Source organism: Oryza sativa, chromosome 11, assembly GCF_034140825.1.
Source record: "Oryza sativa Japonica Group chromosome 11, ASM3414082v1".
Lineage (NCBI taxonomy): Eukaryota > Viridiplantae > Streptophyta > Magnoliopsida > Poales > Poaceae > Oryza > Oryza sativa.
Window position 1 is genome coordinate 23,927,358 of NC_089045.1, and position 22,573 is coordinate 23,949,930.

General features: G+C 42.5%; 3 protein-coding genes across 3 annotated transcripts; 1 reads left to right on the forward strand and 2 right to left on the reverse strand.

The window, feature by feature from the left end:
- Nucleotides 1–8: 8 nt before the first annotated feature.
- On the reverse strand, nucleotides 9–2,533 carry LOC4350787 (probable E3 ubiquitin-protein ligase RHY1A). The gene is made up of 2 exons (XM_015759640.3): nucleotides 2,236–2,533; nucleotides 9–829 (listed from the first exon to the last, which is right to left on the reverse strand). The coding sequence occupies exons 1-2, from the start codon at nucleotides 2,490–2,492 to the stop codon at nucleotides 469–471; spliced, it is 618 nt and encodes a 205-aa protein (XP_015615126.1). The 5' UTR covers nucleotides 2,493–2,533; the 3' UTR covers nucleotides 9–468.
- A 9,239-nt stretch (nucleotides 2,534–11,772) lies between these two features.
- Nucleotides 11,773–18,923, forward strand: LOC4350788 (protein ROOT HAIR DEFECTIVE 3 homolog 2-like). The gene is made up of 22 exons (NM_001423425.1): nucleotides 11,773–12,070; nucleotides 12,370–12,436; nucleotides 12,582–12,684; nucleotides 13,341–13,411; nucleotides 13,531–13,594; nucleotides 13,679–13,744; nucleotides 13,856–13,903; nucleotides 13,984–14,046; nucleotides 14,120–14,176; nucleotides 14,324–14,482; nucleotides 14,616–14,684; nucleotides 14,763–14,854; nucleotides 15,222–15,300; nucleotides 15,673–15,838; nucleotides 16,266–16,390; nucleotides 16,529–16,791; nucleotides 16,913–17,009; nucleotides 17,099–17,260; nucleotides 17,344–17,448; nucleotides 17,769–17,863; nucleotides 17,989–18,085; nucleotides 18,375–18,923. The coding sequence occupies exons 1-22, from the start codon at nucleotides 11,893–11,895 to the stop codon at nucleotides 18,618–18,620; spliced, it is 2,472 nt and encodes an 823-aa protein (NP_001410354.1). The 5' UTR covers nucleotides 11,773–11,892; the 3' UTR covers nucleotides 18,621–18,923.
- Nucleotides 18,924–20,426: 1,503 nt separating this feature from the next.
- On the reverse strand, nucleotides 20,427–22,045 carry LOC4350789 (antimicrobial peptides). Its single transcript, XM_015760040.3, has one exon. It carries the CDS (start codon nucleotides 21,966–21,968, stop codon nucleotides 20,790–20,792), a length of 1,179 nt encoding a protein of 392 aa, XP_015615526.1. The 5' UTR covers nucleotides 21,969–22,045; the 3' UTR covers nucleotides 20,427–20,789.
- Between the last annotated feature and the right edge of the window lie 528 nt (nucleotides 22,046–22,573).

Genomic DNA, 22,573 nt, shown 5'->3' on the forward strand with positions numbered 1-22,573 from the left:
GACTTGCATGATGAACAAGGAATCTTGTCAGTTGCCACAAGTGTGACTACAGACCAAGCCATAACCAGATGACCAACTACAGACCAAGCCCAGGCTGCATAGTCTCAAGTACACCAAAAAAATACATTCAGATGTGTCAGTTGTCCGGACCCATCTTTCCCTTAAAGTTGGAAAAAAGAAACAATACCTTTTTTTTTCAAAACCATATCATTTGCAATTGCATTTTATCACCAATCCCCTACAACAAACTTCCCAACATATTTCAGCTCCCGCAGCCCATATAAACAAACCGGGATAAAACACACAATATCACAGAACCTAAAAGAAGAGAAAACTGAAGAACAAAACTTTGTCATGGTGTCTATGTCAGTTCATGTTCTGCTGAAGACAATGAAAACCCTTTCTTTTTGTTCCTTTCTTTCGGAAACTGTGCAGAGGAAGAAGATGCCAAATCTTCCAGCAAGCTGATCAAGCTACAAAGAGGGAGTCCACCGAAGGGACCTGCGTCCTGCAGCAGGGGCAGTCTGGTTGGATGGCCAGCCAGGGGAGGACGCACTCCGAGTGGTACTTGTGGGAGCAGGGTAGCCTGGTGACCCGCTGGTGTCGCTCCCGCACTTCGTCGAGGCACACAGCGCAGAGATCGGCCTTGGAAAGTGTCCTCCTCATCTCGCGGCGGGGGGCTTTTCTTGTTGATGGCGCCTCCAGCATGGTCATCGAATGTTTGGGAGTAGGCCTGGGTTCAGTGGGCAGCTGAATCTGCTGCTCTTGCTGGTTGTTCTGTTGTCTGGAGGTTGTGCTCCCATCTCGTTCGCGAAATCGCCTGCCCCACCTGCGTACGTAACTGATTGTTAGCTCACAGGAATATCGATATTCAGTTTTTGTCGTTTTGCTACTCCATATCGAAGCAGGAAGATGTTTATGAAGAGAACACATTGATGATGGATGAGAAAATGCCAAATCTTTCAAAAAGAATTCAGGCAAGTAGTAGAAAAAAGGGTATTGCAAAAAAATCCCTGAACCCTCCTCTGGAAAATGGAGATGTCTGGTTAGTGTTCTTATTTAGGTAAAAAGTATATGCGGAATTAACCAAATCAATTGAGAACCAATGCTACCCAAATCTGATAACAGCTATATTATTCTATATGCATTTTCAATTTCAAACATCTGATAACAAAAGCTACCCAAATCAATTAACCAAAACCAATCACTTGTGACAGGTTTACCATTCATGCCAGTGGTAATCCCAAAAACTAGTAACAAGATAGTTACTACATTTTATATGCTGAATTGATTACTATAATTTGTGACTATACCCATAATTGGTTGTTTGGTTAATGAAGACCAGGTCGGATCTTTCACCGGTAGTTTTGTCAATTTTAAGCCAAGCTGCACAAGCAAGAAGCCATGATGTACTGAAGGATGATTCTATTTACTGAACAATCCAGAACCCATGCAGACGCTGTGACGTCTAAATCACAAATACGCGGGAAAAAGGGCACACGCCTTTCGCATGCGTGTGCAGCCGTTGGCCTAATTTCTGGATAGTACCCAAAACAATCAAACTGAAACAGTGATGGCGTAAGGCATACATCGGCAAATTCCCTGTGCATATCATTGTGTGGCTTGATCTAACATGTGGTAGTTTTCAGAAAGCAGAGACATCAGATGGTGCCATCCAACTAGTTTGGCTTATGGCTATACAAAATAAGATCACCCACATGGATTAATCATAAAAGACGTCGTTATCAGTGGGTTTGCAGGAAGCTTAAAAAAACTAGGTGATTCTCAATAGCCTCGTATCTTGTCTTGGGAAAAAAAAACAAAGGTGTTCCTATATCTTTTTTTTAAGGAACTAAAAGTATTCTATGTCTGAATTTTGCTAGTACACATGGAATTAAAAGTATTCTATGTCTGAAGTATTGTGGAATAGCTGAATGCTGAAATTAAGCAAAGCCTGATACACTGTTCATATGGAATTACTCCTATGTGATAATATATAGCTTCTAGTTGAATCCAAGAAACTGGTTGATGAAACAATCAGATCTTGGCTCCCTTCTTGCCATCGAATTCAAGAACCGACCGATCCTCTCCCCCAATTCGAGCAGAAGTAAAATATATTAGCCATGTAGAACGCGATCTTTTTTTCCACGAGTCCATGGCTGGATCTCAACACAAAGAAAAGGGGAACAGAAATGAACAGGGAAAAGAGGGCACGGATGAGGGGGATTCATTCACCTCGAGAGAGACGACGAGGGCGCGGCCGCGGCGCCCCGCAGCTTCTCCTCGAGCCGGATGCGCGCCGCCACCGCGGGGCTCACCTCGCCCCCTGCGCCCGCCCCCGCCTCCGCGCTCGCCACCGCCTGACGGTGGTGCTGCTGGTGGAAGTAGTTGTAGTGCCCGTGGTGGTGCTCCCCAAACCCTGCCCCCGCCGCCGCCCCGTCGCCGTGGTAGTGCACCCGCCGCCGCCTCGCCAGCTCCACCCCCGGAAGCATCTCCTCCTCGTCGTCGTCTCCTCGATGGGGGGTTGGTGGGTGGGAGAGAGCTCGGAGAAATTTCTCCCGGCGATTTATACCGAGGGCGCGCGATGGCGGAGGAAATTCCGCGACGGCGACGAGAAAGACGACGACGACGTGACGTGGGGTCTTGGAAGCTGCTAGGAAGCAGCAGGGTTACTTGGGGACCTTGAGGTTGGGGTGGTGAAATTACCTTTTCGCCCTTGGCATGATATATCCTCCATGATTATCCATCCATGCATAGGTTTGTTGCTAGTAGCTTATACATGTTTTTTTTTTAATATCTTGAATCTATGTTTGGTGTCTTAGGTGAGATGGTGTTTGTGTTGGTATGGATGATCGGGTGATATAAATTATATCTGGTGACGAGAACGGGTTTTGGATTGGCTGGCTGGTTACTTGACGTATCAGCGCATACAAATAGAGTAGTTAACGGAAAACTGTAGGGGTACGGTAGGTGCGTGCAAAGTTGCTTTTTCCGCCAATATTGAATGTACGTAGGACAAAACCGTTGCATAACAATATAGATCTAAGCGGTCGTTTGAGTGATTAAATAAGTGAACATATTTAGAGTTTTTTTTTCTTTTGAAACGATGACATCATGAAATTAGAACCGTCTGCGTCGAGCCATATAGTAGATAAGTTTCCCTCTAGTTAAAACAGGTTGTAGTAGTGTCATTACTTGCAAGTAACAACTATTGAAGAAGGTAGATAAATCAGGGCTAGCTTTCTTGGTTAAAGAGACAAGTTTCTTATGACTGAAAATAAATGAAAAAAATATGTTGAGAAGTCTTCGCAGTTCACATAATAGAATTAACCACAAGCTATCAAATCTCACTAGATACGGAGATCGTTTATGCTTCTGGTGTAATAATAATTGTACCCTCATTTCCATTGTGAGTGAAGAATCGTCTTTGTATTAATTAGTTTACCTTAAGAAACACTTCAAAACATGTCTTATATTGTATTTATATGAGTCGATAAGTTATGTATCTACGTTTCTCAGAGCATATCTTAACACCATACCTTCAAATTTTTATCTAAGATGTCAACCAACATCTAAAGGGTTATTCGGATTAATGCCATTTTAAACCATACCATTTTTTGGTGAAGTTGTCAAATATATGCATCTATTTAGTTCCTCACCGAACTCTAATAAATACATAAGAAATCCTACGAAAGCTTGGTGATACCGTTAAATTGTCAAAATTTTGGCTACACCAAAATTATTTGTTAAGATTTATTTTAGTTATAATTTGAATAGGTCCTAACACCGGGAGTAACACTATAAAGAGTTTAAGACATTCGGTTTCAAAAAAAGGAAAAGAATAAAGAGAGATTCCGATATGCCCAGCTAAAGCAACGGATTCCAGAAAACCAGCTTCTTTTCATCTAGAAGTATCACGAGATACTTGGCACCCTGTTTCCAAAGGGGCAAAACGGTCAAGCCACATAGTGTCACGGATGCTTCGCAGCAGCTTCTCCAGAAAATTCCGAGAGCGCATGAAAAAAAAAAGAAAAAGAAAAAAGAAAGGCGAAACCGATATATATGCACATTGGATGGACATCGTCATGGCCTTATCAATCGATGATATCGTGACGTTGATAATACCGAGTCAGAGGTTCAGGACTTTGAATAATAGGAACGAAAAAAAAAAGAATAAAAGAAACATAAGATTTGTATAGAAATATAATTGCAAACACAGGAGAAAAAATATATAGGAATGACCGTTTGATTGAACCACAAGAAAAACAAAAGGATTTGAGGAGAGATAAAGATTTTTAAATAATTATTTTCATGAGGTTCTAACTTATGTTAGTGTGTAGCCGCCGGGGGTACTATTTGGGGACAACTTGCATGAAGAAGCCTCCAAAACTTATATGGGAAGAGACATTCCATAAGAAATTTATAGGTTTTATTCCTTTGATTCAAAGGGTTATGTAAAAAAAATTCTATAGAAATAAAATCCTCTAAAATTTATAGGTTTTATTCCTTTGATTCAAAGGGTTATGTAAAAAAAATTCTATAGAAATAAAATCCTCTAAAATTCTTATGATTTTCCATTAAATCAATGGGGCCTTCTCGGTTGGCATAACTAGTTAAAGTAAAAGTATAAAAAAAATTCGAATGTTGATTCTAAGAAAATTTTAACGTAATTTTTTTAACATTAACTTTTGAGTTGTTACGAACAAATACATAAAAGTTTTACCTATAAATTGTACTCCCTCTGTTTCAAAATATTTGACACCGTTGACTTTTTAGCACATGTTTGACCGTTCGTCTTATTAAAAAAATTTGTGAAATATGTAAAATTATATGTGTATATAAAAGTATATTTAACAATGAATCAAATGATATGAAAATAATAAATAATTACTTAAATTTTTTGAATAAGACGAATGGTCAAACACGTACTAAGAAGTCAACGGTGTCAAATATTTTGAAGCGGAGGGAGTATTTATTAGGGAATACAGGTAGCCGGTGAGACTCTTCTTACTTATGTATGGTATCGGCTGGTTCCCGATTAATTTCGGTTGTTCCAATCAAGTCTATTGACCGGAATGGCTGAAATTGATGTCACTTGATCGATCTGGTACCATTCTTCTAACCAACTAGGTGAAACCCCGCGCATTGCTGCGGAAATTTAGTATGATAGCAATAAAAAAAATAACGTGTAAAATAGCTAGATAACATCAGATTAAGTAAATTAATGTGGTTTATGATAATTTAAATTTAAATAGTATGTAGAATGGTGATTTAAACGTAAAAAGTAAGGTGGTATGACTTTATGAAAGAAGAAAAGTAGTGAGATAGTTTGGACCGTAGATTAATCATCTAAAGGCTAAAAACAATTAATGTGATATGACTTAATTAGAGGAAAAAATGATAAAGATAATTTGGACCATAGATTAATTATTTAAGCACTAACTGAGGATGAACCATATAAGTATATAGGATATTATAAAACATAATAAAGATATACATTGAAACATTATGTGAATTATATTGGATAATAATTTAACATGTTTGTATTTGAAAAGCTCTTAAATTATAAAAACTATAAAGATATAGCATGTTTGCATGATGTTTAAATGTGATGATTGTTAGTGGATGATGATGTGTCATCTTGTTAGTGGATGATGATGTGGTATCTTTACATGTTGAGCTTAAGGAGTTAGTGAGGGATAACTTTACAGTAAGATAGGATTCCGTCGTCGAATTTGGTTTAATCAGTTTTTTAGAACTATGGTTTAATCAATTCCTTAACTATGTTTAGCTACGAAGTTATTTTTGTCTATGCCATATATTGGGCCGGTACTGACCGGAGTGAGATCGAAATTGACATACCGGTATACGACTTGTTGTTCTACAATAAGTGATCCTTCTACCGAATATGGCTTTAGTCGATTTGAATTATGTTTAAGTGTTTAACTATTAAGTAACACATATATATGTTTTTGGATTAAGTGTTTCTCTCATTACTACCATCGTTGTCAAATATTATTATTTCGCATGAAATTTTGATGAATTGATGTTAATAATAGATTTATGATGTTGTACGGCCAGTATAGTGTCATTCCCGTGAAGGCAGTCGAAGGGGTTACTGGTATGTCAAGCGGCGTGCACGTCAGTAGTAGAGCCATGTGGATGTTGTCGTTGTGGCAATGCCGTCGATCTCATCCATTAATGTTGTATGATTTCATTTGCAGGATTGTTTTTTTAGTTCTACCACCCTTACTTTCTTCTAAAGGGATGGTTTTGTTCTGTAAGCATGTGTTTGTTTTCGGGATTAGGTGGGATGGGATAAAACCATCCCTGATTTTGGGGTTGGGATGATTCCATTTACTTGTTTGGTTTGTAGGATAGGACAATCCTAATTTTTTTGTTTGGTTGAAGGGATGAGCGAGAGATGGGATGGGCGCCGTTTGCTATCACCATCAGCGAGAAAGAGGAGAGTGAGCAGAGATGTGTGACGACAGCCTTGTGGGAGCTCAGCGGGTGGGCGGATGAGTGCGACGATGGCTAGCGGCGAGAAGGAGTGGCGCAAGATTGCGAGCAGGCGGACAGACAGAGGAGGAGCACGGATGGGCGAGCAGGGGTGCAGTTGGAGGAGCACGACGATGGCCAAGCAGGCGGAGGAGCGCGACGGCTGTCGCGCGGGCGAAGGAGCAAGCTGGCGGCGAGTAGGTAGAGGACGCGGATCCGCCTCCACCGCCATCCCCACCACTAAATCCGCCGTTGCCAAGCCCCCCGCGGTCGCTGAGCCCCTCGCGGTCGCCGTCATCAAGCCTCCCGCGGCCGCCGTCGCCAAGCCCCCGTGGCCGCAGCCGCGGTCGCCGTCGCCGAGCATGCCGCGGTCGCCGTCGCTGAGCCCGCCGGTGTCTGCCGCTGCTCCTGAGGGCGAGTAGGGCGAGCGCGCAGGCCGGCCCTGAGCTCGAGCAACGCGTCGTCATGCCGTTCGCTCGTCCCAACTGGGACGAGTTCATCCGCCAGATTTTCCCGGATCGGTTGGTCCTGGATCTGAGAGGGATATTCCTCTCCAGGGACCAACCCATCCCACTCACCCCTCAACCAAACAACCCCAAAAGTGGGTTCGTCCCATCTCATCCTATCCCATCCTTGCAACCAAACGCACCCTAACATCTTTGGTTGTAGACATTGTATCGGGGATTTCATATCCTCTGAACCCTGTCTTTCATCTATACTCCCTCCGTCCCATAATATAGCAACCTAGGATGGGACCTCATATCCAGATTCGTAGTCCTAGGATAGGTCTCATCCCATCCTAGGTTGCTATATTATGAGACGGAGGGAGTAATATAATATAATATAATATAATGAGTTCTTAAAAAAAAAGACATTCCACTCCTTAGAGCCAAATTCAAATGGCCTCTAAAATAAATTTGACAAGCTCAAATGGTCTCTAAAATTTTAGATCACTCAATGACTCAATATGATATATCTAATTTGATCATAGGTTGCTATATTTTGAGATGAAGAGAATATTTTTTTTTCTTCATCCATTTGCAGTTGACCCTATACTCAATCTGATATATCTATCACTCTATGTGCCTCTATCCTAAAATAAATTACTTCGGTAGTAACTCTTATGCACGAACATGGACATATCAACTTTCATACATAAAAATAAAAAAGAAACAATTTATTTTTTAAGACAGAGTGTGTACACTAAAAAAAAAAGCTCACAGAGATTGGCATTATAGGTGCCGGAGCAGTTAAAACCGGCACCTATAATACTTTTCCCTTCCCTACAAGTTAAAAACACATAAAACCGACACCTTGAGTAATTATAGGTGTCAGTTTTAAAGAAAAACCAACACCGTATCAGTTTTTTATTCAAAATCGCCACCTAGAATTTATTATAATGGCGGTTTTGTATAAAAAACCGGCACCTATATGGAGCCGAGCCGGCGAGCCGGCCTTATCCATCCGCCTGTCCTTTTATTAGTCGCTCGGTCGCTCCTGTCTCTCTCTCGCTCTTGCTCTCTCGCCTCCCTCCATCGCTCTCTCTCTCTCTGTGGCACCGGCGGCCCGATGGAGGCAGCAATGGCGGTGGCCCGTCGAGGTAGGCACGGCGGTGGCCCGGGGGAGGCGGCAGCCCCATCGAGGTAAGCGCGGCAGTGGCTGGCGGCGGCGCGCCCTCCCCTCCGCTGGATCCGGTTGGAGGGGAGGTGGTGGACCTTGGGGACGGCCGGGCGGTGGTCCGGTGGAGGCGGTGGCGGTGGCCGCGCCCTCCCCTCCGCGAGATCCAGCCGGAGAGGAGGCGACGGAGGCGGCACAGCGGCTGGCAGCGGACCTCAGCGGAGGCGGCAGCAGCGGCTGGCGGCGGCCGCGCCCTCCCCTCCGCTGGATCCGGATGGAAGGGAGGCGATGGACGTCGGGGACGGTCGGGCGGCGGTCCGGCGGAGGCGGTGGCGCCAGTAGCGCCCGATGGATTTTTGAATGATTTTGTAGTTCTTTTAGATGTTTCTGTGATCTGTGGATGATTTTGTTTCTGAATATGTTTCGATCTGTGATTTGTGAGGGTTTGGGGATGGCGCAATGACTACGATTGTGAGTTCCGGCTTGATTCGAGCCGGCTCTTTTTTTTTTTTTGCTCGTGCAAACCTATAGGTGCCGGCTCTATTTTGGTATAGGTGCCGGTTGTTTTTATTGGTGCCAACCAATAGGTGTCGGTTGGAAAACCGGCACCTATAGTCGGTTCCCAACCGGCATCTATCATGGCTCTTGTACTAGTGGTATAGGCTAACTGCAGTTAATTACTCGGTGGTTTCGTTATTTGTCCTAACCATGGACCATTGGGTCTCCATCGCCATGTCACTGTCTCATATCTAATTGGCATCTTATGGATTTATGATGCTGAGATATGTGAACTTCCGTGTAAACTCTCGATGGATCGATGTGAAAGCTTCAAGGTTTTGAGCAATAGATTATCTAAGATATAATGGCCGAGCTGATTCATTCAGAGTCTCAAAATTAAATGTTTACTTGGCCTATTAGGCCACCACATCAATATGAAATGAATCTATGCGTAGACAATGCAAGTCAGTACAAAAGCACATGAAAATTTTGGACAGAAGTTAAAATTGTACTACCTCTTTCTCAAAATTAATATAACAACTTAAGTTATGATTTTGGACATAAGATATACGATCAAAACTCATTATATTTTTGAGATGGAGGTATAGTATGATTTATTGTTAAACCAAGAATTAATTCATTAAACACGGTGCACAGTGCACACAGTCACACAGATAAGAGTACGTACTGATATCGACTTGATTGTCATTTAATTTACATACCGCTGAAAAGATCATTTACGCTGATTAAACATGCACTTCATTGTGTAATTAGGGGTCTTATTATATTAATTAGAGAGTAGAAATTGGCGAGACCTCCTTAATTATGGCGATCCGTATAACAGCCCATATATATGGCACGATCGCAGGCCGTCTGTCAGAGCCCAAAATTAGTAATGGGCCGTAATTTTAAATGGCGATATGCTAATTCCCTCTCTTCAATACCGTACCTACGTACACTTCATCACTGAAGAAATTAAGGAAATAAAGAATGCTTACCAAAACTTAAAACGGAAAATTAAATGTTGACCTCCGATGTTTAGATCATGGTAACAAGCGCGTTATCTTTTCGCTTATGTTTATGCTTATTAGCTAAAATTTAAATTTTTAACATTAAATTTGGAGCTGATTTTGATTTTTTTCATCAAAGTTTATTTTTCAGCCTTTGCTTTTAAGTCGCTAAAAACACGTATATGAATGTTTTATTTACAAATTATGTTTCGTTTGCAAATATGTTATTTGGTTTATTCCTTGTGTAGTCTGCGCATATGTGTGTGTTATGTGGAGGATTATGGCTGTGTTCGCTGTAGCATGTTCCCAACTAGAACAATGCGCACGGAAAACGGAACGGTTCATTAGCAGCACGTGATTAATTAAGTATTAGCTAATTTTTTTTAAGAATGGATCAATATGATTTTTTTAAGGAACTTTTGTACAGAAACTTTTTGCAAAAAAACGTATCGTATATCGTTTAACAGTTTGAAAAGCGTGCGGGCAAAAAACGAGGGAGATGAGTTGGAAAACCTAGGTAAGAACACAGCCTATATGTGCTCGTGCTCCACGAAACACGAAAACGAAAACATGTCCATGTATTTCCTTGTAGGATTGCAATATGATTTTAGTATAAATTAAAATACTATAAGGTTGTTGCAAAACTCATAGATTTCAAAATTGATTGGTATCGTATCCAAGAAATTAAGTGTCCTCTCTATAATTGTTTTTCGATCAATAGTTTTGGGGACAAATGTGTGGTGCGGTAAGTCAGTAGCACCATTCCTTATTTACTCCCTCCGTCTTATAATATAAGAGATTTTGGGTGGATGTGATATATCCTAGACAACGAATTTGGATAGACCGGGACGGAGGGAGTAGTATTTACACCCCCTAAATCTTTAAAAAATTAATCCAAGTATACAAAATAAACCAAGTATATGTGGTCACCTATTTCACTTACACGTTAAACTTATTAGATAAAAGGATTTCTGTTGATTTGATAAACCTATACAACCTTCCCACCGTCTCATTTCTTTATTGGGTAATTTGGAACCATGCCATTATAATTTTGCAAAGTTTGAGATATGCCATCGGTATCTCAATGACATGTAGGATCCACATGAGTCAATGACATTGACATGTGGGTCAGGATGGTATATCTCAAATTTTATAAAATTATAATGGCATGGTTCCAATTTTTCCTTTATTTATCCACCGTAGCTTAGGCTGCTTTCGGCAATAGCAGATTGATGCTTTCTAATCTAATAAATAATGTGTGTTTTTTGCAAAAAGGTTTTTATATAGCATTTTTTAAACAATCATATTAATCCATATTTTAAGTTCAATATGATTAATACTTAATTAATTATGTGCGCTCATGGATCACATTGTTTTACCTAACTGGTCAATTTTCTCCTTTTATCTCCTCTCAAGCATATAACACAATTAACATTTAAAGTCAAACTAGTAAAATACCCAAAACCCTCTCAACCATCCACGAGGAGACATAAATAGCACACTCCAAACCGCAATACCTTAGGAAGGGAATGTTTGGTAGAGATTGAACTCCTAAATTTAGGTTGAAGAGTTGGGACTAGAGTGGAGTTGTGGAGCAGCATAAACCCAGCTTCACCTCTCTAGATCATTTTGTGAGAGAGCTCCACCCAACTCCTCCCTCATTTCAGGTAGAGCTAAGGACCTGTTTAGCACATAGCTGGAGCTCAGCTAAACAGTTTCAGCTCCACCTAAAATGGAAGCGGAGCTGAGTGGAGCACTCGCATAAAATAAACTAGAGAGATGTGAAGGTGGATTTAGACAACTCCACAACTTCACTACAGACCTAATTTCTGAAGCTAAAGTTAGAAGTTAGAGCTCTATTAAACAGACCCTAAAACACAGTTGGACTAAGAAACGCTTGAAGAAAGGAAAAAAACTGCAATATCTTATTTCTCTTGTCACCTTCACCAATTTTCTTTCCCCGTTGGTTTGCCACCTCGCCAAAAAAAAAAAAAAAAAAAAAAAAAACAGAACCCTCTCACGTGTGGATCCACCGTTGGATTGGAATGGAACCCCCTCGCGACTCCGCCAGCCGTTACCTCGTCCTCGACACGCCATCCTTTTCCTCCCCCACGTACAAAACCCCCCCTCTCCCCCTCGCGCTGCCACGTATCGCTCTCCCTCCTCTCTCTCTCTCTCTCTCTCTCTCTCTCTCTCTTCGCCGCGCGGCGGAGGCGTTCGTCGCGAGCTGTCGGCTTCCCTCCTCGCGCCCGCGGCGGCTGTGGCCATGGAGGTCCCCATCTCCGGCGGCGGCGGAGGGGAGAGGTTCTGCCACGCGGCGCAGGTGGTGGGGGCGGACGGGGAGATGGACGGGGAGGCGATGGCGCGGTTCGCGGCGGGGGCGGGGCTCCTGGGCCGTGGCCTCTCCTACGCCGTCGTCTCCATCGTCGGGCCCCAGGGCAGCGGTGAGAGAACCTTACCCCCTCCCTCCTCCTCCTCCCACGATCACCAGTTCACCACCCCTCCATCTCCATGTAGAGAGCAGAGTAGTCTGTTAGTACTTGATGCTTGTTGTGTGGTTGATGGGATATCGAGATTGGATGACGCTAGTAGCATATTCTGTTGCGGAAGTGTTTTTAATTTTTTTTTGCACCGATTTTTTACTGGACATGTTTGTTTTGGTGATTTGGATAATAATATGGTAGTTGAAATTGATGTCGGGAACATCTCTGATGCTGATGCTTTGCCTTGTTACTCTGGCTAGGGAAAAGCACCCTGCTCAACCAACTCTTCGGGACAAGCTTCACGGAGATGGATGCCTTGAAAGGGAGGTAAACATTTACATTGCTGCTGCCCACCGAAATGCATGCGCGCTGCTTTTCTTGTTTGCTCTTCGATTGCATTCAATCGGTTGTCTCACATTTGGAGCTAAGATGATGGATTCTGTTCCTGTTTTGTTTGTTTGGTTGTTGTCAGGAGCCAGACTACCAAGGGAATTTGGATTGCCAAGGCTGTAGGCATTGAGCCGTTTACTGTTGTAATGGATTTGGAGGGCACGGACGGCAGGGAAAGAGGAGAGGTTGAGTGTTATGTGCTTTTATTATAATAATGTTTATACGAATAAAAAACCTTCCATACCATGTTTCCTTTTGTAAGATTCTGAGTACAACTCTTCCATGCCATTTCTAACTGCGTAAAATATTTGATGTTTTATCTTGTGGTTAATTAGTAGCAGTAGTCCTGTGTACCTGAGTATTTAGGCTGTGGAAAACAAAAAGGTTGCTTTTCTAGTACTTGCTTTATCCACATGTGGCGTTGTCTCCCTTAATAAGTTTTTTGCTAGGACCTTAGGGCCTTATTTCCAAAATAGTTGCCATGTAGTGGGTGTCATTAGAACTCGGCCTGCAATGAGCTGTAAATGCTGTTATTGTTGTTGTAGTACAATTACTTAATCACCCTGTACAGCTGATTCATGGGAGCATCTATTAGAAATGCAAGGAAGTCATGCATTCATACTAATTCTCTACGCATTCCTGTTCAATACTTTTAGCTGTGATTTCTAGCATCAACTCTGAATATCTGCCGCTGTCATTTTTACAGTAAATTGTGACATCTCTTTTGTTAAAGTGATGCTCTATATCTTTCACTTTCAGTCTATCAATCTCTGTGAACCGTTCATTTGTGAAGCTACATCGCATTCGGTCCTCATCCAAATTCCATCTGTTATGCTTGCAGGATGATACAGCCTTCGAGAAGCAGAGTGCCCTTTTTGCTCTGGCAGTATCAGATATTGTTATGATAAATTTGTAAGTTTCTATATCGTTTGATACTTCATTATTGGCGAATATAACGTTAATGAGTCGGGAGAACTTCATTTTGCTTTTCTCAACCTTCTTATGTGGCTTGGTGAATATGCCTTTTATAGGTGGTGTCATGATATAGGACGAGAACATGCAGCTAATAGGCCTCTGTTGAAAACAATATTTGAGGTAGCATCCGTCTCAGTGACACTAATCATGACTTTTGTCTCAGTTACATATTTTAATCTATTCGTTTTTCTCTTTCTATTTGAGGTATTGATGCGTTTATTCAGCCCACGCAAAACAACGTTGCTACTTGTTATTCGCGATAAAACCAAGGTTTGGACAGTCTCAGAGAAAACCAAATAAAATTTACAAAATATGTTCCTCCCATTTCTTGGGCAGACATCCTTAACTGGTATGAGTTTTTTTTTTTTATTGTCTCTGCAGACTCCACTAGAGTATCTAACCCAAGCTCTGAAGGAGGATATCCAGAAGGTGTTTATGTCTTATGTTTTGCTCAGCTGCCTTTCCTCATTGCCACACTAAAGGTTTTACCACTTCTTCTGTTCTTACAGATATGGAATGCTGTTCGCAAACCAGAAGTTTACAAGGAAGCTGCACTAAGTGAATTCTTCAATGTCAGTGCTTAGGTTTTCTGAAGTGGAAGTTGCATATATAAACTGATATATATATATATTTTGTTATATAAAGGTGGAGGTTACTGCTCTGTCAAGTTACGAAGAGAAAGAAAATCTATTTAAGGAGCAGGTAAAATACTTATTTTTTATCCTGTACCACAGAATGTTCTTTCTACTAATTGCATAATCACATTCACCGCAGAATGAAACTTACAACTTGCAAGCGTGTCACTTCAATGGAGACATATTGTATTGTTACTTACTTCTATTGCTACAGGTTGGGCAACTCAGGCAGAGATTTATTCATTCAATCGCTCCAGGTGGTCTAGCAGCTGATAGAAGAGGTGTGATTCCTGCTTCAGGTTTTTGTCTTAGTGCACTCCAGATCTGGAAAGTAATACGGGAAAACAAGGATCTCAACCTTCCCGCTCACAAGGTTTTTTGTGCCTTTTTGGTGCTTTTGATTGTGAACAACTAAATACTTGCATTATAATCATTACCAATTCACCACTCCATGAACTTAGTTGCAAATCATATATTATATTTTATCTGTTCCATATATTCTGTAGATCATGGTTGCTACTGTTCGGTGTGAAGAGATTGCGGATGAAAAGCTCAGAAGTTTCATATCTGATAAGGTAGCGTGTTCTCATTGTTGTATCTATACATTATTTTATTTAATTGGTACCATGAGAATTAACTATTCATCTCTGCAGGGCTGGTTGGAGCTAGAAACAGCTGCAAATTCTGGTCTAGTACCAGGCTTTGGAAAGAAGCTTAATGCTATTCTTGATTTTTATCTATCTGAGTGAGTGATATGACTAATTATCCTTACAATGTTTTCAAGTATTAAAGTGTTTCTGTTCTTGCTTAACATGTCCATTGACCTGTTAGTTTTATTTTCTGCTATCTATGACTAATTATCCTATCTGCAGCATGTCCATTGACAATGTATATTTTAATGGTAATCTGAAAGAATGGATATTCCTTTGTTGTTCTTATTTATGTTTCTTCTTCCAATGGTTTTGGAGTTTTCTTTTTCTAGTAAATAGACTATGTTTGGGGTCATGGATGCCACAAAGTAAAAATATAGAGTTCTTAGATTGCACATGTAACAAATGTTCATTTATTTTTATTCGGAGTTCTGACAGTCTTAACTTAACATTTTCCTGCAGGTATGACACAGAAGCCATGTACTTTGATGAGGATGTGAGAACCGCTAAACGCCAACAGTTAGAATCTGAAATCCTAAAAGTGAGTTACTCATTTCTATGTTACTAATTCCAGTTATGGCTTAGAGAAAGTAGTTTAACCAGATGATGGTGTTTGGTTATGAAGATTACACTAGTCAATGTAGGAAAATGTTTGTTTTTCTTAATAATTCTTGCTTGTTCATGACATTTCAAATAATGGATTGCTAATATGCACACATACATTCGAAGAAAGGTCCTATAAATATTTTAGGCACTCTGGATAATTACAGTGATAATTGCATATATGACTATTATAATATAAAAATTTGGCTCTTACTAATTAGAGAGGATGACATCTGTCAGAAAAATGTAAATCGACTGTTTTATTTGTCCTTATTTGATCAACTGGTCTCATAAATCTTGGGTTTTGCAGCACACATATGATGCTTTCAAGAAAATGTTAGAACACCTGCATCATGTGGTTCTGAACAAATTCAAAAGTGATCTAGAACAATCATTAAGGAGCGGTGAGGGATTTGCAGCATCAGCTCGTTATTGTGTGCAGTCATCAATGGCGGAATTTGATGCTGGATTGAGAGGTAAACAAACCACGGCTAAGATTTATTGGGACTAAAATATTTAGCCATTTGTCAAATGTGACATGCATGCTGACCTCTTTCTGCTGTCATTTTTTTGTCCTGCAAATCCAATGCTGCAAAAGCCAAATCTCCATAGTTTGGTGCTCATTTGATAGTTTTATTGTCAATGAATGTCTAAACCATACGTCGACTAGTACTATGAGCCTTTGCTTCTTGATCTTGTTTTAAGCCTCTTGTGCTTGCTCCTGCCAACCATATTGTGTATGTTTTTCAAATAATAGTTTATTCATTCAGATTATACTAGAAATACGGCAATGTTCAACATAAGTAAATTCCTAGTAGTTTGAAGTAATGTGATTTGAAACTCATCATTCCTTAAATCTTTGGTTTACGATACATGACATCAAGTCCCTCCATTGTCATGCAGATGCTTTGGTTAAGCATGCAGAGTGGGACACGACAAAAGTTAGGAGCAAACTGGAGCAGCATATAGAAGCTCATGCAACATCTGTTCGGGGTACAAAACTGGCTGAACTAAAGGCTAATTATGAGGTTATTTTTCATACTCAGTGCACGGTTTATTATTGCAATTTCAGCATGTTCCTAGAATTCCCCATTTCATGAGTTCTTACGGTGGATTTTTAAAAAAACCATCCTCATGCTTGGACCTTTTGTTGCCGCAATGTTCAGAAAAAACTCTTGGATACACTTGCTGGACCTGTACAGTCAATCTTGGAAACTGGTGAAAAGGACTCTTGGGCATGTATTAGAAGACTTTACAGGCATGCGACTGAAAGTGCTATTTTGGCATTCTCAGCTTCCCTCTCCGAGTTTGAACTAGACCAGACAACTATCCGTAAGATGGTCATGGAATTAAGAGAACATGCAAGAAGTATAGTAGAAGAGAAAGCTAGAGAAGAAGCTGGGAACGTTCTGATGCGTATGAAAGAAAGGTAGAATCTGCTACTATTATTTTTGGAGGAAAACTTAGCAAACATATCTTGACTTTTCAGGGATCACACTTACCATTTTTGGAACATTTATCTTATCTCTACCTGTTTAATTGGACTCTAGGTTTTCCACTGTGTTGAGCCGTGATAAGGATTCCATGCCTAGGACATGGAAAGGAAATGAAGATATACGTGCAATCACTAGAGAAGCACGCTTAGCGGTATATTCTTTCCTGTTGATCAATATTGCACTCATTTATCCTGATCTATGCTGTAGAAACATGATCTATGTATCACCTTCCCACTGCAGGCTTTAAGACTTATGTCGGTAATGGCAGCTGTACGTTTGGACGATAAACCAGATAAAATAGATCGGGCTCTAACGACTGCTCTTTTAGATGGAGGACCGCTTTCACAGAAAAGGAGTATTGAATTCACATCTGATCCTCTTGCTTCAAGCACATGGGAGGAGGTGCTGACACTTAGATTTAGAAATTTATGATTTAGAAGGGCAAATGTGATGAATAAGTCGTTAACATTTTTAAGTCTGTACAGGTGTCAGAAAAGAATACGCTGATCACACCAGTGCAGTGTAAATCCATCTGGAGGCAATTCAATGCAGAGACAGAGTATGCTGTTGCACAAGCAATTTCTATGCAGGTATATTTCTGGGCCATTTCTGTTCAAGTGGGCCATTTCTGCTCAAGTGCTTATCCAGTATATTGCATAACACTGATTTATTTTGATCAAATGGATAGGTAAAACATAACTGAATTTGTTGTTTTCTTATTATGAAGAGTGAACCATGAACCCTGGCCTGCTAATTTCAGAGGCGGGTCTTCAATGCCCTTAAAAAAATACTAAAAGAAGTGATAAGCTTTTCATGAAATATGTTCTTTTTGTCCATTATGTGAAACTCCATTTATGATATTTCTATCTGATTGTTGGTGCTCTGTGCTTACCAAATTTTCTTCCACCAGGAAGCACACAGACGTAGCAATAATTGGCTGCCACCTGCATGGACTGTTTTGCTTCTCGCAATTTTAGGTTACAACGAATTTATATTCCTTCTAAGGTAATCATCTCAATGAAGTAGCTTTCTTATCCTTATAAACGCATAAACTGAGAAATCCGAACTTGACGGTTAACATATGTAACCACTAACCAGCATCTTCTCTCTGTTTATGAACTCTTGGACAGGAACCCTTTATATCTGCTGGGGCTCTTCGTCGCCTTCGTAGTATCCTATGCTGCATGGTTGCAATATGACATCACAGCCTATTTTCGCCATGGCACGGTAATATTCTACAGAACGCGTTTCGCATAAATTACATCCCAGTGCTTTTTTATCAAAGTCGCTGTTGCTAGAAAGGAGTAAAGGGGCTGGATCACCTTAGCTGGTTTCATCAGGCAGAATTCTGCTCTTAATTTTTATTTTAGATAATGGATAAAAATCCGGCCTCTATATCCACAAGTGGATATACAGAGCCAAACTGCTCTTAAATTTCTATCTAGTGCATTTCAGTTCAACTGAATTACACGGCATGTATTCAAACTAAATCTCAAGGATGTTCTTTCATATGCAGCTCTCAGGTCTTCTGACTATTACATCTGGGTTTCTCCCCACAATAATGGACATCATAACAGCAGTCATCAACATGAGTCACAACCAGAAGAGCTCCTCGCACCCGCCTCGACATCGTCCCCCGCTTCATCCTCAAAGCTTCAGGAACCAGGCGCAGCAACAGTCTCAGGCTCAGGTGCAGTATCAGGCTCCAAGTTCACTGTCATCATCCTCTTCGGTGGGCTCCAACAGCGATGACGAATCCTGAAGCCTCATAAAACATCCCTGTAGAAGACACGTTCCAGTCTCCAGGAAGGACTTTGTATAAAAGAAAAAGGAAAAAAAAAAGAAGAAAACTTGATGTGTAATGTACTACATACACTGTGTGCATAGCTGTGAGCAGAGTTGGTGATAGCTGATTAGCTGAGCAGCATAAGTTCCTGGATAAACCAACTGTATGTCAGTATGTGTAGAGATGATGGATGGAAATGAACTAGATGTCGAACTAAATACCGGAGTAATAGTAAATTTCTTCTTACTGGTTACTTAATTACAGCCTTGGGTTTGTCTCTGAGTTCATGCATTCTCTTTCTGAAAATAAAAATGTCTGTCCATGCCATGACCTGCATATACATCACAATGACTCCATAGAACCAAACTAACTCGATTCACAGGAGCATCTTCTTCCACCACACGCAATGCCGCATCCCTACATCATTCAGTCAGTTCAGTTTGATAGGAGAAAACTTCACTACTGTTATACTGAATTACTGATGCATGCAAGGATCTTTACTGGTGTGTTAAACGGATTGATACAGTAACAGAACTGGATAGAGTTATAAACTTGCTCGCTTGTGCCTGCAGCTATGCACCAGCAGCACAAATTCTGCTGCAGCTGCTGCAGAAGTCAACCCTTCCAAGCACCCCTCTAATTAATATAGATACATTGGCTAAATATGTTCAATGAAATGTCTCACTTTACCCAAAGTTACTGTAATTTAATTTCTTTGCATTAAGCAGTAAGAAACTACCGCATCATATGGCCTGAAACTGACACTGACAAACCTTTCAAATGTATTGTTCTGTTCTATGTTAACATTAACAGAGGCATAGAGCTTTCCCAAGATAAATTGCTGACTTGAGATGCCTTCTAGTTAGCAGACGAGTTAATTAGTACTCTAATACTACTAATTATCTACCTGTACAATTTCGTTTTCCTGGTTACATGGACATGTGTGCCGTTGCAGTTACTGTAAAATTGCCGTCAGTTTCAGCATGTTGCAGCCTTGCAGGACAGGAAATTATCAGAATCAACAGAGATCATGCAACATCTTATGTCTGCTGCTAGCCCCAATTAATAATACTGTACAGTGATGTTGTCACGCTAGCTTGATCTGGACTTCTGGAATGATCATAATTCAGGATTAACAGGAACTTGGCGGAGAACAAAGCAATGCATTTTCTCAAGCAGAGTAAAAGTAATTTCTCACAACATTGGAAATTCCAGATTCATTCCGTCATCTCTCCAGCGCTAGCTTACACATAGCCCTATCATTTTTATACAGCTTATCTACCATTTTCTTAAAACAAATTATTTGCTTTACACGGTATAAAAAAAGTACATATTAGGGTGGCATGATTCCAACAAACCCTTTTTTAAAACTACTTTATTCCACCGCATCACTTAGACCACTCTTTTTTAGCTATATGTTATTTTCAAAATATGTAATAATTTACGAAAATAATTCGCTCAATAATCTAAAGGGAAACTATTTTAATCCCTCGAGAGGATATCCCCTCGTTCAAATTTAACTTCTACATTTCGTAATGAAAAAAAAACAAATTGAACCGCAGCTAGTTAACGTATATTCAGAGTCAAATTTGTTTTTTTCGTTGCGAGATGTGAAAGTTGAATTTTTACTTGCATGTTTATGGAGTGATATGTTACATGTTAATACATTTTCTCGAATTTTTTCAATTTTTTTTCATAACCATTTAAGTGACATACAAACAACGAGAGTATATCCACTCGAGGGATCAAAATCCACTTCCTAATCTAAATCAAACAAATACCTTACTCAAAGGGCTCTCACTTTATTTATCTCTTCTTTTTCGCGAACGCCACTTTATTTATCTCATACATACACCTCTTCCAAGCACAAGTGTACTGCAACAACCGGATACATAGACATAGTAGACACTAGCTAGTATATATAGCTTCCAAGTCTCCCCCAGATATATAGAAGCTCTCCTATCGGAGAGAGCCATGGCCATCTATCTCCTGCTCAATTTATTCCTCTCCCCTCCCTCGCGTACACATTCGTGTGTGCACGCGCGCGAGCAGCACAGCACTAGCTCTAGGTCGATCGACCATGGAAACCCTAGCTAGCTATACCCTACACCCGGCGAAGCAGTATCTTAATTACGTTACCTTTAATTACACTGCCTGGAGGATGGCTTCGGCGGCCACCGTGGCCCATCCATGGCGGCGCTCGTGGCAGTCTCGCATGCACCGCTGCCTCTCGTGCCACTCGCGGTGGTGCTGGCATTGCCTCCGGCAGTGGTCGCCGCCATGGCCGCCGCCGCCGCCGTGGTGGTTGTCATCGTCGACGACGTCGTCTTCCTCCTGGCGCCTGTACCTGCAGTCCTGCATGCATTGCTGCCTCTTCCATTGGTCGTGGTGGTGCTGGCATCGCTTGCGGCAGTGTTGCTCTCTCTCGCCGCCGTAGTTGTGGTCTTCTTCCTCGTCGACGGCGGCCTCTTCCTCCTCCTGGCGCCGCCACTGCCTGCAGTCTTGCATGCATTGTTGCTTCTTCCATTGGTCATGGTGGTGTTGGCACTGCTTGCGGCATTGCTGATCGCCATGGCCGTCTTCTTCCTCGACGACGTCGTCTTCTTGGCGGTGATGGTACCTGCAATCTTGGATGCACTGCTGCTTCTTCCACTGGTCATGGTGGTGCTGGCACTGCTTGCGGCAGCGATCGCCGCCGTGGTTGTCGTCTTCCTCGTCGACGTCGACGGCGGCGTCTTGTTGGCGCTGGTGGTATCTGCACTCCTCCATGCATTGTTGCTTCTTCCACTGGTCGTGGTGGTGGCGGCACTGCTTGTAGCAGGGGTCTCTGCCATGGTGGTTGTCGTCGTCGGCGTCGACCTCCTGTCGCCGGTGGCGGCAGTCCATGAGGCAGCGCTGCTTCTCCCACCAGTCCTGCTGGTGCTCGCACTGCTCACGGCAGTCCGGCCTGGATCCGCCATGGCCGCCGCCGTGGTGGTGCTGCTCGTGGCGGCGCCACTCGCACTGCCTCATGCACTCCTGCTTCCGCCACGGCTCGTCGCGGTAGCCACGGCACTCGCGGCGGCACTCCTTGCCGCCGCCGCCGTGCGTGTTCTCGTCGTCGTCGTCGTCCTCCTGCTGCCGCTGGAGACACTGCTCCTCGCACTCCCTCAGCTGCCGCTGGTCCTGCCCGGCCTCCCACCGGCACTGCTTCTTGCACCACCGGAGCTCCTCCTTCGGGTCCCGCCGACCCTCCTCCTCCGCCGCCGCCGCCGCCACGGCCACCAGGAGCAGCCCGGCGGCGAGCAGGAGGAGCGCGCCACCACCTTTCCACTTCACACCCATGGCTAGCTGGAAGAAGCTAGCAACAAAGCACCGAGATAGTAGTCGTACGCCGTCGACAGGTGGTGGTGGGGAATGGCGTTGGAGGAGGCGGAAGCGGGGGTGCATTTAAGCTCGGCGGAGGGCGGCGGCGGGGGGGAGGTGGCGAGGCGACGTGTCCGCCATGGGCTCATGCAGCGAGCCCACGTCGCGCGCGGGGGAGGGGGGAGGGTGGTAGGTGTGAGTTGGCGGGTAGCGGCGGCGCGCGGTGCAACTGCTACGCGGCGGGCGCGACGCCGATCGGGTCGGGGGGGGGGGGGGGGGGGAGTAGGTGGAGCTCGTCGGTTTCTTGGCCATGCCATCCATGGCGAGGGGATGGCGTGTACGAGGATTTGGATGCCGGGGAAGGGACGAGCTGGCAAGCATATATGCACGTGGATATGGGTGTGGTGGCAGCCATGGGTCTACGTGGAAGCTGGGGGTGCATGCATGGGCCGGGCAAAATTGGGCTTTATTTCTTGGGTCAAAATGGGCCTTATTTGTTGGCTGGTAACTGATCTGGTGTGCTGCGCTGGGCTTCGACGTGCTCCGTTGGATCAGGGCTGGTAACTTGAAGTGGACACGCCGTC

What these genes read in the sequence shown, in the direction of transcription:
- LOC4350787 (XM_015759640.3), bottom strand. Translation starts at nt 2,492, where the DNA reads ATGCTTCCGGGGGTGGAGCTGGCGAGGCGGCGGCGGGTGCACTACCAC. An exon ending in CCCTCGTCGTCTCTCTCGAG is followed by an intron (nt 830 to 2,235) that starts GTGAATGAATCC and finishes TTACGTACGCAG; the next exon opens with GTGGGGCAGGCGATTTCGCG.
- LOC4350789 (XM_015760040.3), bottom strand. Translation starts at nt 21,968, where the DNA reads ATGGGTGTGAAGTGGAAAGGTGGTGGCGCGCTCCTCCTGCTCGCCGCC.
- LOC4350788 (NM_001423425.1), top strand. Translation starts at nt 11,893, where the DNA reads ATGGAGGTCCCCATCTCCGGCGGCGGCGGAGGGGAGAGGTTCTGCCAC. An exon ending in TGAAGGAGGATATCCAGAAG is followed by an intron (nt 13,904 to 13,983) that starts GTGTTTATGTCT and finishes CTGTTCTTACAG; the next exon opens with ATATGGAATGCTGTTCGCAA. An exon ending in CTTGATTTTTATCTATCTGA is followed by an intron (nt 14,855 to 15,221) that starts GTGAGTGATATG and finishes ATTTTCCTGCAG; the next exon opens with GTATGACACAGAAGCCATGT.